Source organism: Notothenia coriiceps, unplaced genomic scaffold, assembly GCF_000735185.1.
Source record: "Notothenia coriiceps isolate Sejong01 unplaced genomic scaffold, NC01 NC01_scaffold00017299, whole genome shotgun sequence".
Lineage (NCBI taxonomy): Eukaryota > Metazoa > Chordata > Actinopteri > Perciformes > Nototheniidae > Notothenia > Notothenia coriiceps.
In genome coordinates this window covers 2890-21238 of record NW_011350000.1, presented here as the reverse complement: position 1 = coordinate 21238, position 18349 = coordinate 2890, and the positions used below count along the sequence as shown (strand labels likewise).

Sequence of the window (18349 nt, the reverse complement as noted above, 5' to 3'; positions counted from 1 at the left end):
CTGGGGGTTCACCAACCACCTGCTGTGGTTTATGGTGTAGTAGTTGTACCCCATGTTACTCAGCACTCTCCTGTATGCCCTCCACTCATCACTCATAATGCTACTTCCTGACTTAAAGGGGACCTATCATGCAAAATGCACTTTTGTACGTCTTTTATACATGAATATGTGTCCCCGGTGTGTCAGGGAACTCACCAAGTGTCAGCAAACACAACCCTCTCTCTTTTCCTCCATACCCAAATCTCTACAAAAGGGGCTGCAACGGAAGTGATTATTATTTAAATTTTTCTGACGTCAGAAAAGGGGTGCTCCGCCTATATGGGCAACTCTCCACCTATCAGGGGAATGAGAGACCGCTCGAAAGCGCTGGAGACACTTTAGTACATATGCCAGGCCTGTAAGTGGCGCTGTAGTCTGCCACAAAAGCAGAATCAGCCCCCTTGCAAAAACAGGGCTGGAAAAGAGCAAATAGAGCGAAATGAGGCATGGCTAAAATGCATGATCTGTTTGGTATTTCGAAAAAAAAACAAAAAAACTTCACAGACATGTTTTGGTATGGCCCTACAATATATGTTTCAAATATAGCATGATAGGTCCACTTTAAATAAACATACATTAATTCCACAATTAACACATATCCACATATTCAAAAGAACATGATGCTTTGGCCCCCAGGGTGTGGCGGCCCCTTAAAAGGAGAAAAGAAAGATAACAATAATGGATCTCTGTTCAGTCTCTTCCCTGCTACTATGCTTACTGCCTACTGTCTTTGTGAGTTAGAGGCAGAACAGAAGAAGACAGCTGAGAATTGTCTGTTTGCAGAATCCTACTGCAAACACTTTTCCATAATGCTGCAGACACAACTGACAGGGGCAAAGGGAAAAGGGGGAGGCCGAGAGAGACAGAGAGCGCTAAACGTATGTGAAAAGGTTGCCCCCGGACACAGTGTCAACCCGCATCAGGGCAAAGGAGACACTCAGCTTGTGCACACTCACACACACTCAAAGACTAACACACGTATTTGAAGAGCTATTGCAGCAGGGCCAGCTCATAAAATGGAGATATAGTAAGGAAGAGAGAAGAAAGGTCTTTTCTGAAATGACACTTCTTAGAATCTCCCCTTCCCTTCTCCCCCTCTCTCTTGCGCCCACTTTACCCTCTCATTTTCTCCATCTCCACACGTCTGCCTCCTCCTCCGCCTGGCCCCAGGGAAGGAGAGGAGAGGCGGATACGGATGTAATCCACAGCCCGCCAGTGTAAGCACAAAATTAATTCTCTTTAAGCCACAAAGAATTAATCCCTCTCCTTGTGCTTGGTGCTGAGCGAGACTTGCACACAAACAATAGCGTTTGTACACACACATGTACACACATACACGCACGCCAACTCTAAGACACTGTACAGATGCAAAAGCACTTGACACCCCCCAACACTTCCCCATATTCATATTCACATGCACAGACCCACACCCTTAGGCTCTGTAACCACACACACTCACACACACTTTTGGGCTTCTTAATTCTCATTAGCACTGGTAATGGCACATCAGAGCACAAAGAGGGTTTTAATCAGCAACCTCAGTCTAACAAAGACGCCCTGCACCCCCCAGGCTCTCGGCCTCCCACCTTGCAGCCTAAACAAAGCACAACAACCTTTAGACCGGTCCCAAAGGTGTGGTGAAAGCAATAGACATAAAGGTAAATTCATTATAGACGTGGAAAGATCTACTAAAATGTGGACTCACAGTCTTCACGGGTTTGGATGTACAGGACGTTGCTACGGACCCCATCTCCAGCCTGGGTGTAGGCCAGGACCTGGATGCTGTAGTTGGTGAACTTCTCCAGGCCTTTGAGCTCCACCTGCTCCTTGATGGTTGTGATGTTTTGCATTTCACCCCATTCTGATAAACAAAAGGACAGAGATGTTCAGACAAATGGCTGAGCAGTTTTGAGGTATAAAGGAAGAAGCCAGACACACTGAACACACCTCCGTCCGGAAACACAGCCCAGAAGACGACGCGGTATCCCTTCAACACGCCATGCAGCGTCATCCTGGGAGGCTCGGCCCATGTGATCACTGCCTCATCCGATGTTACAGAAATCGCTCGCACATTCTGAGGAGGCTGGCTGGGAACTGAAGACAAAGAGGAAGAGAGAAGAGAAATGCTAAGATCAAAACAACATATATTCAGTTATTTAACATTATGAATATCACCTAAAAAAGAATAGTCCATTCGTAGAAGGAAGAAAAACATTTGCTGACTGAGCTAAGCCACAGATAAAATTGAGAAAATAACTAAATGATTAAATCCCTTAGAATTTAGTTTTATTTAACCCTTTAAATAGCTTAAACTGGATGATCTTATTCCACATTGTCACAATATCCCATTCATATGTTTTGCACCAGCTTATACTAGCTCTTCATTAAAGCTGTATGATGTTTATACAGAGTGAATAATTGAAAAACCCAATAGTCTAGATTGCTGTGTGCATAACTTTTACACATTTCTCAGTGAAAATATTTGGTATCTTTAGAGACTTAACTTAATTTCCCCTTTAGGTAGGATTCAGGATTGGAAAATTGTCAATTTAATTGTTTTTGCGTCATTTGATACACATTTCCCCCCAAAGGTTGCCAGATATATTTGAGATTAATGAATATTTTTAGACATTTTAAAACTAAATAGGTTTGAAAAAACGGAGTTTGTAATGACTGGTCCATCACATGGTCGTAGGGGTCAGAGGCTACCATTTTGGCCTCAAAATTAGGACATTGGCAACTTAATAAATAAATACCTCCTCTCTGAAACCCCTACATTTCCATATCAAACCTGAAGTGAGTAAACAGGCTAGCGATCGATAAAAAGCTAATGACATGCGTCCAGCCTGGTGTAAAGGACCATCTCTACAACCACCATCTCTCTTTCTCTGTACAAGCCTCCTTCTGTCCCCACAAGCCCAGGTGTCTCTTCTATTGGCTGCCGCTGACCATTAGTCTTTCAGGCTTTGAATAACGCACACTGTTGAAGATGAACAGAAGTCAACTTGTGATAGAAGGGGGGGCCGGAAGAGAGGAAGAGAGGCGAGTGAAAGACAGAGAGCAATGAAAGAGAGAGATTTGGCCAAGTCCACCAGGGAATTTCTCTGCAGCTGGTGAAGAGGTGGAGAGAGGAGGTGGGGGGAGGACGGAGGAAGAGAGGGAAGGGGGATTATAATTCTGAAAAACAGGGTTTGGCACAAATAAATCTTTAAGCTAAATAATTAGAAAGAAACAAAATAAGAGATATAAGACAAAGAATGAGGATATGAATGAAAAGGTGAGCTGGTTTTCCAAATTGTAAGCATTAGGTTCGGGGTTAAAAAGATGGAAGGCAGATGCATGATGGGTAAACACTACAACAAATCAGTAAGACTGTTGATGTATTGAATAACCTTGCATAAATAACAACATAAATGGAAGGAGAAAAAAAAAAGAAGGGCAATACGAGGACACAATGAAAGGCAGTTTTGGACTGGGTGACAAGGGTGGAGGAGGAGAAGGGGGTGAGGGGCAGAGGAAGAAGGGAGGAAGGGAGTTAAAAGCAATGGGGGCAAGGGAAGGGCAGAAAAAGATGAAAAGAGGGAGCAGAGAGACAATGTGCTCAGCTGTGGATAATTACAGCAGGAAGCAGCGGAGGGAACGAGAGAGAGAGACAGACAGACAGAGAGACAAGCTAATTATAATTATTTTTAGTATGCTTGTTGTTATCACTATTATCATAATGGCCATCAATATCACTGTCGCCACGGTGACAGCCATAGGGAAGAACTGGAGGGCTCATCCGGCTCTGGACCAATGGGGCTCCGCCAAATGTTCACTGGGTGGACAAGTATGTATGTGACGTATTTGTTTGTTTGTATGGGGAGAAAAAACAAATGTGGATGAGGTACATGTATGATTGAGCGTGTAGTTAAAGATATGTGCATTAGAAGCGTACAGATTAATTGAATTGATTGCAGCTCAACGCTGAAAAAAATGAGCACAAGAAGAACAATATATTTCAAGAACAATACCAAGTGCTCTTATAAGATATGATGATATTTGTCCTTGTAAAGATGCTTTTATGGGTGTGTTAATATGGCAGCTTCTTTTTGGATTTATTTGGCTCCTTCCTGGCCAAAGGTCAAAAGGTCAAATGTATTATTAGTTTACAAGAAAGCCTTTGGAGGTCCAATCCCCAACATGAATGAAGTCTAAAAAGTGATTTCTAATAATGAAAAAATCGGAATCTAAATAGTGACTCTGTTCAATACGAACACGCAGACAGTGGTGGATAATCTTTGCCCTATTTCTTTATGTTTTAGGAAAAAATACATTTAAAAAAATGTTTTTGCATATCTCTATTAAATGTGGTTGTAGATAATCTCAAATTAAAAAGTGTTTGGTTTGGAGCTGAATAGAGTTGTGTATTGCAGATATAATAATAACCTACATATTTCATAATATGAATACTGGGAAATGCTTTTGTAGTTCATTCAATCATTTGCTCATTCATCTATCCATTCGCTCAACATTTGGCCCATCAGGCTGCATAGCAGTATCTCTGCATGTCTCACTGTACAGGGATCACTCAATGCTCTTTGCGGTGCTGCTGAATGGGTAATGTGTCTATGAGACTATGTGTGTCCTTGGTATTTGTAAAAAGCATTGGATGCCAGCAGCCAACATTTATTCTTGTTGAGAGAAGAGAGAATGTAATAATTTTAGGATACAAAGCATGGCATGATTTGACATAGATCAGACAGTGAGACAGCTAAGAGAACAATGGCAGCAGACAAACTGCAGTAACAGTGAATCAAAGCCAGAGCAGACAGTGGGGGATATTTCATAGGCCTGACAGTTTACTCTGCCACTGTTTTTAATACACCATGCAGTTTAACTTGTGTCCTTTATTGCTGCTGGTGACCAGTTCACATTTCCGCTCTTAAACAGACAAGATAAAATACATCCCTTTCCCCATAAGTCCCCATGCTGAGATATATATATATATATATATATATATATATATATGTGTGTGCTGTTTACTGCGATCCTCACCATCTTCCAGTGTTGTGGCATTGATCTCTGAGCTGGAGGGTCCTGTGCCGGCTCTGTTGAAGGCCTGGACCACCACACCATACTGAGCAAACTTCTTCAGGTTGTCCAGGGTGTAGACCTCACTGTCTCCAGTGGCCTTCATCTCCACAATGCTGTACTGGCCGTTACTGCCCGGGCCGTTCTCTCTGTATCCAATCTGGTAACCCCTGATAACCCCGTTCTGCAGCTCCTTCCTGGGGGCCTGAAGAATGAAAAACAGATATACAGTACTGACATCAAAAACATATTAGATTACTTTGCAAGCAGCTGCAATATGAGACGATCAGATAATTCAATGTTACACAAACACATCATCTTTCAGGAAGTACATAGCTGTTCAGAAGGCAGGCAATTTGAATACTTTACCTTCCATGTGACCCTGATACTCTGAGAGGTCACTGGCTGCAGGATCACCTCCATGGGAGGACCATCAGGCTCTGCAGAGACAGAGATTTGTGAGAGAGGGTTATATGGGTTGCATGTCCTACGGTCAAACCAACAATCTGTGGCTTTCATGTTTCTTTTAAGTGTCATGCCCCTCAAATATTCTGTTCTACACTTTTCACATACAGTTTTCTCTCTTTCATTCAGGTAGATTCCCAATAAAAAATATCTGTCCAAGGACAGATGTTAGGGCAACACAGATGCAATGACTAAGGGGTAATACAACAAGCAAAAAAGAAAATATTTGCTCACATTAGTGCAGTGCTGTACTTACGTGCTTCCTCTGTGCTGATGGTGAGTTCCTTGCTGGCCTCGCTCTTTCCTATCGAGTTATAGGAGTACATGCGGATGCTGTAGACAGAAGCGGGGTGCAGGTCCACGATGTTGGCCTGATTGTTGCTGGGGGAGATGTTTCGGGTTGCATGTTTCAGCTCCCAGGTATCTGGTGGAAATTGATATGATAAATTACGTAGTTGGCCATCATAATCCCACTTAAAAAAACACATTTTGATTCATTTAGGGATATGTTGTTCTCACTCTTATGCAATATTAAGGCTATGATTGAAATCCTATTCTAACATTGTGCAAAGTCTGAACTGAAATGTTGCATTTCATTTTTACAGTTGCTTATTATGTGGACGTTGTGTACACAGGAAATGTCGAGATACATGTTGGAATAGCAAGAATTTCAAGTATGAGACGTGAGCATACTGGACAAACTCAACTGCCTCACAATGCATTGTGTCCTCAGTGTTTTATCCAACTGGTTGAATAAAACAGTTGTGAAAGAGGGGCAAATGTTGTATGCAGTACAGTGTATGTTAGTATGACATTTTGAACTCTAAGTCCTATTTAAGACTCAAGTACAGCTCTTGAGAATAGTATTTAGTTCAACAGTCAATTTCTATACATTCTGTTGTGTTTCAAATAAAGAAAAATAAACACCAAGAGCTCAGCACATACATACGCTGTCAGATTACATTTTCTATCCTATTTCCTGTGAAATTAATAAAATACCTTTTTTCACCTACCTGTCTTGTTCTTATACTCAATATCATACGAGGTAATGACACTGTTTCCATCAAATCTCTGTGTCCACCGTAGATTCATACTGCGATCTTTCACTTCTCGCACTTCCAACTCTGGAGGGTCTGGGGGCTCTGATGATTTAAATTAGGTAGAAAGGGAGAAGAACAACATTAGGGATGAAATGGTGAAACCAAAATAGAGACACTTTTGGTTGGAAAAAGCAGGTTTGCGAAGCTGTGATCAATCTAAAATGGGGATGGTACATGCATTTGTATATGAATGGTTACCTTGCACAGTGAGCTGGATAAGGCCTCGTCCTTCGCCGTAAGAATTGATAGCATGACATGAGAAGAAGACTGAATCCTCACGCTCTGCTGGCTTTAGCTGTTTGGAGAAAGTTATGAATACAAAATGTCAAAGAGACCAACATCATCTTTGAATGTAAAGCACAGCTTCATTGCCCTGGTGTCAGTACATCTTTTACTCTACCCGCATATTTGGTATTTAAGTGAGTCACTGCTCGCTGCATTGGGAGGAGAGCTGCACTTGGTAACCCCAGGTGTCAAGATTCACTTCTTGCCACCCACTTGCTCAAAAAACGTCAAATGACACACCCTCTGTGCCATTTGTGTCCCTTTAGCTGGTAATGGCGTATCCTCACAGACTGTCGCTAAATCACAATAACCCTATTGAAGCATGTTTTGCCTGTACTTTAAATAAAAATACATGCTTTAACAAGTAGATATGTCTAAAAGCACACGTGAAATAGATGAATTATTTTTGAATGAGATAAATTACAATCATTTTAAGGCGACAGGCAAGAGTCCCATCTGAAGTCTATATTTTGAGATGGATAAATGACACCAAAGGTGAATTAATCTTGTGGAATATGCAAACACAAGCTTGTTCCCTCTTGTGCGCATCAAAACAGCAGGAGGGGGGCTATCCTCAAATATCACTGGACACAAAGTTATTTAGCTCCTCTTGGTTGTTACAGGGTGACCCTCTCTTAGTATCATAAACCAAAGACAGTCCATCAACAGGTGCAACAGCTGCCTGCACATTTTCACCTTTCCTGTGATACCCAACACATCATTTTAGTGGAGGTAGACATGTGGCTGCCTTAGCCAACATTGTGTGGTGGAGTACAATGATGACATGGCTATTTGCAGGTCTAAAAGAAGAGAGACATCATTCTTTTTTGGCAAAATATGTTGTGTGGATGTCCCAAAACTGAATAGCTTCCTCTCGTGAGATGATGGTCCGAACACTAACAGCTAAGTGATGATATATCATGGTGCAGAGCAAACTGATGTTAAACAATTAGATAGGCCTTGACTGTTACCAACCTTTAACAACCTCTAACACACTCTGTCTGATTTCCCCGTTATTTCCCACACTGCACACTAGAATCTGCCTTGACTCATAAAAACAGAGCTCAGACAGACATAAGAGAAAAGTGAAAGCTATCTATTTGTCATAAATAAATTGCTGTGTGATATCGTGAATTAGATGCCTTACTCTATATAAGAGCTTCTTACCTTGAGTGTGGACAACACCTCGTCCGTCTTCTCGTTGGGACTGGTGATAATGGAGTATCGGGGGTTGCGGTCAGGGTCAATGACTGTGTCGCCTTTCTCCCAGCGGATGATGATGGGCCATTCTCCCCTGGCTGTGCAGTTCAGCTCCTTCAAGTGACCCTTCTTAGCCATGGTGGTGTTGGGGTGACTGGTGATCATCGCGGGGACTGGAAGGAGAAGGGAAATGAAGTGTGAGATGAAGAGAAGGGGAGGACAAATGCGGGCGAAATGGTGGCAGTAAACAGATTGATGAGGGGGATATTAGAAGACAGAGGCGGATAAGAAAGAGAGATAGGAGGGAAAGATGAAGTAAGTGGATAATAAGCAGGGTTTAAGTGGAAAGAGAGTAAGACGTGAAATGGAGAAGAGAAGAGAATAGGGCAGTTTAAAAGGTGGAGTTCAGTGTAGCCAAGTTCCATTGCAGTAGAGTAATGAAGAGCTATGGTCAATGAGATAAAGTCAATAAACCTCCTCTCCTATTCTCCAATAGTTAACACTGGAGTGTAGGTGAATGGACAGGAAGAAGCGATACACTCCACCTTTCGTGTACACTCTACACATAAAATCACTCCCAATATTCTCTGGCCACACACACACACAACACACACACACACACACACACACACACACACACACACACACACACACACACACACACACACACAATACCGATCTGAGGAGGGTTCTGCTGTTTTGTTTTCATCACTAATTCATCTCACCCTCCCTCTTTTCCTCTTTTTCTCCCTCTCCGCTGAGCGAAACAGACAGCATTGAGGGAGGCAGAGGAGAGGAACGGTTCAATCAATAACACTAACACCAGGGAGAGAGAGGCAATCCTGTGAAAGCAGAGCTTGGTGAAACTATTGCCTGTCTTTATGTGCACCTGGTTACATGTGTCTGTGTTTGCAGATGTCAAAAGAAGCCAGATAGTAAGCGTTAACATCTCTTTTGTTGGTATTGCTGTTTGTTAAGGTCAAGGTGCCGCTTCCTTCAAAGAAAACTGCCCACTTGTAATGCTTGACTTGATATTGACTGTATGGGTGTATATTTCCCCCATGCATGTTCACATTGCATTACATAGGGGTGTTACTGACAGTGAGGGCGGGATGAGAGAGATTGATTGCAGATAATGATTAAGCTCAAAGTGTTTTTGATTGTGTGCAGACAGATCCCAAGAGTCAAAAGATCAATTGCTCAGTTGCTCACTTTCTCGCTGCCTGTCACACACACACACACACACACACACACACACACACACACACACACACACACACACACACACACACACACACACACACACACACACACACACACACACACACACAAACCCCCATTCTCCCTCTCAGTGTTCTTTATTGTTTTGCTCTTATGTCCATGGTCAGCTTTGCTGCCCACACGTCACAGGGAGAGCAGTGCGAGCTGGCTCATTGGGTTGCAACCGTTTGCGTGAAGACTGATAAGGCTGGAGCATTGGAGCATCCCAGATGGCCTCTCCGCAGTCAGGTATGGCATGAATAACTCGTACTCTGCAACATTAGCTCGCATTAGATTGTATACTCACTCTTAACGGTAAGAACCATGCTCTTGCTGATGTCTGAGCCCACGCCATTGGAGGCCTGACAGAGGTAGAAGCCCCGATCCTCTTCCAGGACATGTCGGATGAGTAGAGAGCCGTTACCCATGATCTGGATACGGCCCGTCAGAGGCACAGGGTGATACTGCTGCGGATTCCCAATACCCGCTAGACAGAAAGAGACAGGAGATTATGATGAATTGTACCTTAACTGAGGATTCATCGATTTTGATCAAACTTTTTGTTGGGCCGTGTGAACTTATAAATATGACAATGTGTCAAGAACAGCCAGCAGAGACACACCACAGTACATAGATAAACAATGAAACATGGGTCATGTACCTAGTGCAGCTTTGGCATGTTTCCACATGACTTTTGGAGGAGGGTACCCATCTACTGAACAGTTTAGGATCCCTGCCTTCCCATAGATCCCATCCTGGTTGTTGGGCTGAACCACAAACCGAGGAGGCACTTGGGGAAGAAGGAGAGAAGATATGAATAAAAAAACACTTAATTTTGACCATACTCCAACTTTAAGTCACCCAACTTTATTTGACTGCAATACTAAATGCCTTCAGTAGTTTCATTAAAAAACTCTTCCCTTTACCCTTCAACCCTTTCAAAATATCACTTTTATACCTATATTCTCCGCTCCACTTTTTCTTACCTGTAACTGTGAGCTGCCTCTCCGTGCTGACAGTGGCAGCATCGTTGCTAGCAATGCAGGTGTAGTTGCCATTGTGTTTGAGCGACACTTTGGATATTTGAAGGGAGCTCATGAACTCCTTTGTGTCGATGGTGATGCCCGAGGAGGCCACGATCTCCTGCCCGTCCTTGCGCCATGTGATGCGTATTGGCATATCTCCAGACGACACCACGCAGGCGATGTACATCAGTTTGCCGATGGAAGTAGGTGGAAAGTCAAATGGCTGGATCAGTGGAGGAACTGTAAGAGGTGGAGAAGGGGTGGATGAAAGATTGAGCAAGAGATGGAAAGGTAAGGAAGGTGGAGTAAATACAAATGAAGTAGAGGTGAAGTAACCGATATAAGTTAAACGGATAGTTCAGGCAGATGAAATTGAGGAATAATACATGATGATAAGGAATGGAAAATAAAGGAAAAAGATGAATGAATCAGTGAGAGGGTTGTTTAAATGAGTGGGTGAGTAAGAGGTGAATATAGAGATTTGAGGCAGATATGAATAAATTAATGATAAAGAAAATAGTCAGATGTGAAGACACAGAGAGAATATGGTTAGACACATAGATGTGAAGATTGGGGGGCATCGGGGGGACATGGGATGGGAGGGTGAGTGAGTGATGTTAGGTAGAAGGATACAGAGGTGGGAGACATAAAGACATAGTGAGGTTTTTTGGGCATGGTTCAGAATCTGCTATTTTTACCTGACATGCTAATCGGTAAACTAGTGGTGTTTCTGTCCATCTGATTTCTTAAGTCTTTCATCAAAGCCTGGACCCCCAATCCTTCAAAAACACCGCACCCTGGCCTACTAGCCCACTCCCCACTCTGCAGCTGCCTGTGCCCCCTCCACTCCACTCCACCCTGCCCTGGTAAAGCCAGCCTATAATAGCTGCTCTAATTAGAGCCCCATCCGCCGGGGGAAGAACGGTGTTGCTATGGAGAGCAGCGGAGGTGATGGCGGTGGTTTGGAGTGGGGAAGGAGGGGAGGGTTGTGGTGGTGGTGGGGGGGTAACAGCTGAGACATCTGGGGGATTTAATCTGGGCCTCGTTAAAATTCATCTAATTAAATCAGAGACATGACGAGCACACATTTATACAAGCACATACCTACACCCATACCAAACGCAGCTAATGCACATTTACCCACGCATGTGCATGTCCATACAAGTATACTTGTGTACACGCATAGAAAAACACTGCAAAGACACCCGAGCATCACAGACTTCACACGTCGGCTAATTTCAAGACGGAACACACAAAACTCACACTCAACAACTTCCTTCAACAAACGTGTCATGCCATCGCCGGAGAGAAGAGCGAATATCATACAAGATGACATGAAGAATATATAGCACACACTAACACTATGTAATTCACACACCTATTTGCATAAGAATAGCATGCACACACATACATTTGATCCAATAGCACTCAACATGTGGTTGAGAGGCTGCACTGTCGGCTCTGCCCCTTAATCAGGGGTTATTAGAGGCAATGCAGAGCGTACAGCTTTCTTCTTCCTCTCCCTCTGTTTCACTCTCCATCCCTCCTTCAGTAACCCTCTAATTCATTCATAATTTCTTCCGCCTGCGTCTTCGACATCATGGCCCTCTCAAACACACCTAGATGCACCTAAATTATGATATAAAGATATATTCACTCAATATGTTTAACTCATTGGACAATCCCCCAAAAAGTATACACTTATGTATCAGTTACACCACCGAACAAACTAATATGAGCGCTGCTATATTGAGAGACATCTGTATGACTCTTCAGCCTTATGTAAAAGAACTGTAAAACTGTCCGACAAAGTTTTTTAAATGATGACCTGCAACTGACCTTTGACGGTGATATAGACGGTCTGCGTGATGAACAGCTGTGGTTGGATGAGCACGCTGCAGACGTAGGCCCCCTCATCCATCCCCTTCTGAACATCGCTGAGCTTCAGGGTCCCATTCTCATAAACCACCTGAACAGAAACCATTAGTGTTATGATGCATGAATGGTCTTCTTACTCACACATTTTTTAAAAGCTGTGAATTCAAATGAGATGTCCAAAACATATCCGGCACTGATTCAGACCTCCCCATTCCTCCCCCCCCCCAGGTTCTGATATATTTTGAGCAGAAATGCAGAGAGCAAAATCCACCTGGCGATGATTGTCAGGCAGCAGAAGCCCCTCCTTGTACCAGTTGATTGAGTAATAAGGGTACCCAATCACACGGCAGTTTATGAAAGAGTTTCTTCCTGCCACTGCAGTGATGTTCTTCATAGGCCGAATCCTCGGTGGACCTGATGGGCAGAGAGAGACATATGGGCAGAGGGAGAGGGATGCAGAGAAAGAGAGAAGGATTGACAAGAGGAAGAAAATAGAGGGAAAAATTATAAAATCGTTAGATGATGGTGTCAGAAACAGGTTTTGGAATTTTAGGAATAAATGGGAGAGTTGAAAAGGAAGGGAGTTGGGGAGTAGTTAGGAGACAGCAGAGAAAAAAAGCATGTGAGGGTATAAAGAGAAAGAGAGATGTTAGAGTGCAAACTGCTATGAGTTGTATCACTGTCAATGTATCCTGAACCTGCCACATGTGTAGAGTGCAGGGCCAGCCTCATCGTGGAAACAATCAATGCATTTTCTATTGACTGTGGGGCATGGGTAAAGTGCTGTACTTTGTTAAAGGTTGCTTAGTGTGAAAAACACATTGTATTCTGATGGTTTCAAAGCAATGAACATGTGAAATCTATAAGGTTCAAACTACATAGTGTTTTGAGGGACGAGGAGAATTAGCAATACTGGTCAAAACAAGTAATTGGCACAGTAGACTCACAGGATCAAAACATCTAGAAAATATCTGATAAAAAATACAAATATATAACAGAAATTAATCTTGAATGCCTCAATATGTTTGTCATGTACTGTTGCCTAAAGACAGAGACTGAAGGCTGTCGGCCACCGGGCAGACAGACACAAAATGTGTTTAGCATTACTGGAAGTCACTGGGAGCGATCCCTCAATCATCCGTCACTTCTCCTGTGACCTTCTCACCATTGTAAGTCTTGTATCTTTGTTTTTGTTTCTCCTTCCAGCCCTCCTACCCCCACTTCTCTTCCTCCGTTTCTCTCTCCTTCCTTTCTCAGTGTGTGCTGAGCTTTGAAGTCTCAGCTCTGACGAGTGAAAGATGTATTATTCAGTAGCACAGACACACACACACGCCGACACACAAGCACATACAGTATAACGTGCATGTGTGTTCAACAAAGTCTGTGTGGCTCAGTATCTTTGCTGCCGGCCTCTCACTGAACGGGATAAGTTGAGTGTATGGCATTTCAGCAAGTGTGTTCGCTTACCAATGTGTTACCGCTTTGTCGTGTGTGGTTATGCAGGTGTGAGTCCATGTGTGTGTGTATTTGTTGAATATGTCTTGCATGTAGAGCTGAAACTCTCTGGCAATGAAGTTCATTCTCACTCCAATGATTACCCTGGCATGTCATCTTAGAGCGGACTCGCATGTCACAACTACACATCTCCACAAAGAACAGAGAAAACAGAAACAGAAACAGATAGAGAAACAGAGAGAAAGAGCGTGATACATCCCTGTCCATCAGTGTCACTCCTCATTCTTGTTGTCTCCGACGACAGTGACATCACCAGTCCTGTCACCAGAGTTCACCATCACTCCCTCAGCAGACACTGGCACTCCTCACTCTTCTAACCTCTTCTCTTATTTCAGCTCTCTTCCCTCTATCTGTTGCCCTCTGTTTCTTTCTAAAGTGTCTTCATGCTTTTGTCTCACATTTGCTAAATCTCACTTAATCTCTTTTTGTCACTTTTCTTTTCTATATGTTTTGCAAAAAAATCACTATTTGAACAATTTGTATGCCTGTAAACGTGTGTGTGTGTGTGTGTGTGTGTGTGTGTGTGTGTGTGTGTGTGTGTGTGTGTGTGTGTGTGTGTGTGTGTGTGTGTGTGTATACAGGTAACTGAAGTAGGTGGATCAGTGGGTGCATTTTTTATGTGTTCTTATGCATGTGCTTTTTCACAGGCACATGTGCAGAGCCACAGTAAGCATGACAACAGGACATTAACAAACTGCAAGAAAGAAAGAGAATGAGAAAAACAACATAAACACCATATGTGCTGCTGAAGCAACAAATACAGTAACACACAAGAATACAGATTGACGGACAAAACAAAAAAGTAAAGAGAAAGAAAAGTATATTTACAATAAAGCAAAACACACATATAGAGATAGAGGTAGAGATATAGAAGGGTACAGGGTAGGGGTCAGGCTATGGTAAGCATCTGTATGACTGATATTGAAAAGTAGACAGGCACCTCTTACGTTTATGCGCGCTTGGTACTCGGCACTACCGGCCGAGTTTCGTGCGGCGCACCGATACACTCCTCCATCGCGAATCTGCGGGCTGCTGACGTTGACGTGGCTCACAGTGCTGCCGTCGGAGAGCGTGTACTGGCTGGCTCGGACACGCGACAGGTCCCGGGCCACAGGCTCGTCGTCCAGGGTCCAGGTGATGGTGGGGGGGGGCGCTCCTTTGGCAGCGCACATCAGGGAAAAGGGTTCACCGGGGACCACCACCCTCTCGCTGAAGGAGGCGACAATACGGGGCGTACCATCTGAGAAACAAGACACGAGAGGTGAGAATTTAGAAACAAATGATAACAGTGTGTTACATTGTATTTAAATTAGCACTATGTTAAAAACCATCATACTCTAGGAAGCAGAAGCATATGACATTTGTTGTAAGGTACTGAAGTAACACTTCAGTCAGAAACTAAATGGAGCTGCATAAAGTCAAACATAACACAGCCAATCTGCTTGTGTGCTAGACTTACCTTATCCATATGAAGATACGGGCTATGGGTGTATACAGTATATGCATGTACTCAATGTGTGTGATAAAAGTACAATTAATTTTAAATAATTTGAGGGATTACACTCGATGAACATACCAGGAATCCTATGCAATTATCAGTTTAATGTAAAATAAACTGTTATCACTCAATCAGTTTTCTTTCCCTTGTTAACAATCCTCAATAGTATATTTTTGGAAATACAGAAACAACTGCCGACAGGACTGCACATACAAAGTAGAAACATATCATCATTTCTCCATAGGTGGATTTATATAATGTAAATCATGCGTAATTGTTGTCTTATTAAGCATCAGAAGAAACACCAGCACAATAACCCCGGACAGTATTTGTGATGTACACGTTCATGATTATTCACCGCCATGGTAATCCCTTTCTGTCCTCACCTTCCAGCAGTATGATGGAGAAGTCCTGGGCGGTCTGGCCCTTGCGCGTGGCAAAGCACTGGTAAGCTCCCGAGTGTCTCTTTTGTGCAGCGGAAATGAACAATGTCTCATTGTGAGCCCCCTGGATGGAAAAGTGCTGATCGGGCAGGACAGATTCAGTGTTACGGTACCAGGACACCATAAAGTGCGGGGAACCCTGGACGGCACAGGATAGGATGACTGTGCTGCTGATCCCCGTCTTCAGGTTCTTGGGAGACAAGGTGACCCGCAGTGGATCTAGAGATAAGGAAAAGAAAAGAGAAAAGGAAATGTTAGCCACACCTTCTCATTCATAAATCACAACCTAAACAGTGAGAAACATTACAGTGGTGGTATAACTTCCATAGCTGAACAAAAGCAATTTGTATTGAGTAAGGGCCAGGAAACACAAATCACATTTCGTTTTGGTGTGTATTAGTTGTCTGTGTGTCAAGACTTCTTCCATTGCTTATGTGTGTGTGAGTGTGTGTGCTAGGCAGCGAAGAAAATAGAGATAGAGAGACAGAAAGGGGAGAAAATGTCAGTGAGCAATAAAGCAGCTGGTGTTAAGTGCTGGAGGCTGCTGAATGTGTGTGGGAGAGTGACAGTGCATGTGTAAGACTTTCTTCACAGGCAATGAGTGCACATACTGCAAGTGTGTGTTCAAGTGTGTGTGTGTGTATGTGTACCACCTTCTATGCCCTGTCATAGGAGGTTTGTGGGATGCGCCGTGATGTGCCCCATGGCCAGTCTGCCCAGTGTCCACTAACTTCACCCTTTACCTCTCTCCCAGCGTCCCCTCCTCATTCATTCAAACACACAGCATTATGAAATTCTCTCTGTTTTTCCCTCCCTCCTTCATGTCCTTGGTAAACAGAGCGACAGGCCTGCAAGACCACTGGTCTGCTCTGTCACCGTAGCAACGCTGGGGTTTGAGAGCACAGCGGGGGAACGAGCCGTCCTTGGACATCAGGCTCACGCTCGGCCCAGACGAGGGTGGGTTGTGAGGGTGGGATCTGGGGGGGGGGGGTTTGTCGTGTAGCAGGCACGGGGCCAGGGCAAAGCCAACAGAGCTTATATGATGTCTCCAGTGCACCTGTCCATGACCTGACATCATCATTCATTACTTCTGTCCATCTCACTTACGCTCCAACTGCACTTGTCAGTGTTGAACAATGGAGGTCAAGATAGCTAAGGGAGTTCTAAGTGATGCATTGTTGTGTGCTGAATTTTGAGATGTTATTCTTCTACTGTAATCTCTTTAGTGTTTTACTCACCTATGACATTAAGATGACCCGTCACCTCTTTGGAGCCAAAGCTGTTGGTGACCTCACAGATGTAGTTGCCACTGTCCTCAAGCCTCAAGTCGGAAACGGTGAGGCCGGTGATGCGCCGTGTCCAGCGGGAGTCAGCAGGTAAAGGCCGACCATCCTTCAGCCATCGGATGGTGGGGTTTGGGTATCCGGATGCAACACAGGGCAGCTCAACGCTGTGCCCCATCTGCACCTCACCGGACTGGAAACTATCCAGCACTGAGGGGGTGGACTCCGTAGGGTCTGTGGGTGTAGCACGACACAGAAAGAAACGTAAATTCATACATTTGGTTCCTAAGGAATAGTTGGATCATTCTTACTGAGAGTTAAATGAATACATTGATAATACACCCATGTCTGTACCATAACATAAAGCTACAGCCTACAAAGACTGTAAACAGTGGACACAGCTAGCCTGGCTATGAATTATGGGCTGCACTTTAGTAGTAACTTGGATAACACGTGTTATTTTTATGCTTCTATGCTGGTTAAGGATCTTTAAACTCCATTTCATTGCACAAATCTGTGTTGTACAGAGACAATATATTTCCTTGAACTTGAACCTTAAGTACTGGTAGGTGGATTATCTTCCCAGGCTAGCTGTTCGCCCGGTTCCAGTCTTTATGCTGAGCTAAGGTAGGCTATACACCTCCAGGCTACAGCTTGATATTTACTGTACAGAGTAGTGTTGATTTTCTCATCTCATCTTGGCAACAAAACAAAAAAAAGTTTATGTTACAACTGTTAAACTATTCCTCTAAAACATAAAACTCTGTAATGCAATTCTATCAAGTAATACAATTGTAAAAGACAAGCAGCTGCTCATGTTTTGATGGCATTTTAGTACTTTTAGTGGAAAGGGAAACTTTGCCTACCCATAACAGAGAGCCGGGCTCCATTGCTCTGGCGAGTCTCTCCACTGTACTTGTGCTTTGTGATGCAGCGGTAGGTGGACAGAGCATCTTCCTTCTGCACTTCTGAGAAATACAGAGCGCCAAATGAGGTCAGGAAGAAACGGTTACCTGTGTAGGAGAGCAGAGGGGGAACAGGTAGGGGAGAAAGGAAGGATTAGTCAACATATATGAGTTGCAAAAATGATAAATAAGGCATGTCATTAGCATGTAAAGCAATGCAAGGGTTTACAGATAGAGGGTGCGGTGTGCTGCACAGATTGTAAAGCCCCACATTTTTACTTTTATTATTGCCGATATAAATATTATCGACTTTTACATTACATGTCACTTGTTAGACGCTTTTATCCAAAGCGACTTACATACTCAATACTGTGGACAAT

At 43.5% G+C, this 18349-nt stretch overlaps 1 protein-coding gene across 1 annotated transcript; it reads right to left on the bottom strand.

Moving 5' to 3' along the window:
• Positions 1-1744: 1744 nt before the first annotated feature.
• On the bottom strand, positions 1745-18108 carry LOC104950238 (Down syndrome cell adhesion molecule-like protein 1 homolog; the record flags this gene model as incomplete). Its single annotated transcript, XM_010776725.1, has 17 exons — positions 1745-1900; positions 1987-2133; positions 5077-5317; positions 5482-5552; positions 5834-6001; positions 6591-6719; positions 6876-6972; positions 8130-8335; positions 9730-9909; positions 10084-10212; positions 10409-10687; positions 12287-12416; positions 12597-12739; positions 14781-15080; positions 15725-16000; positions 17020-17298; positions 17931-18108. Coding segments are annotated over 17 exons (3109 nt in total), but the record flags the coding sequence as incomplete, so codon positions are not given.
• Positions 18109-18349: the final 241 nt, after the last annotated feature.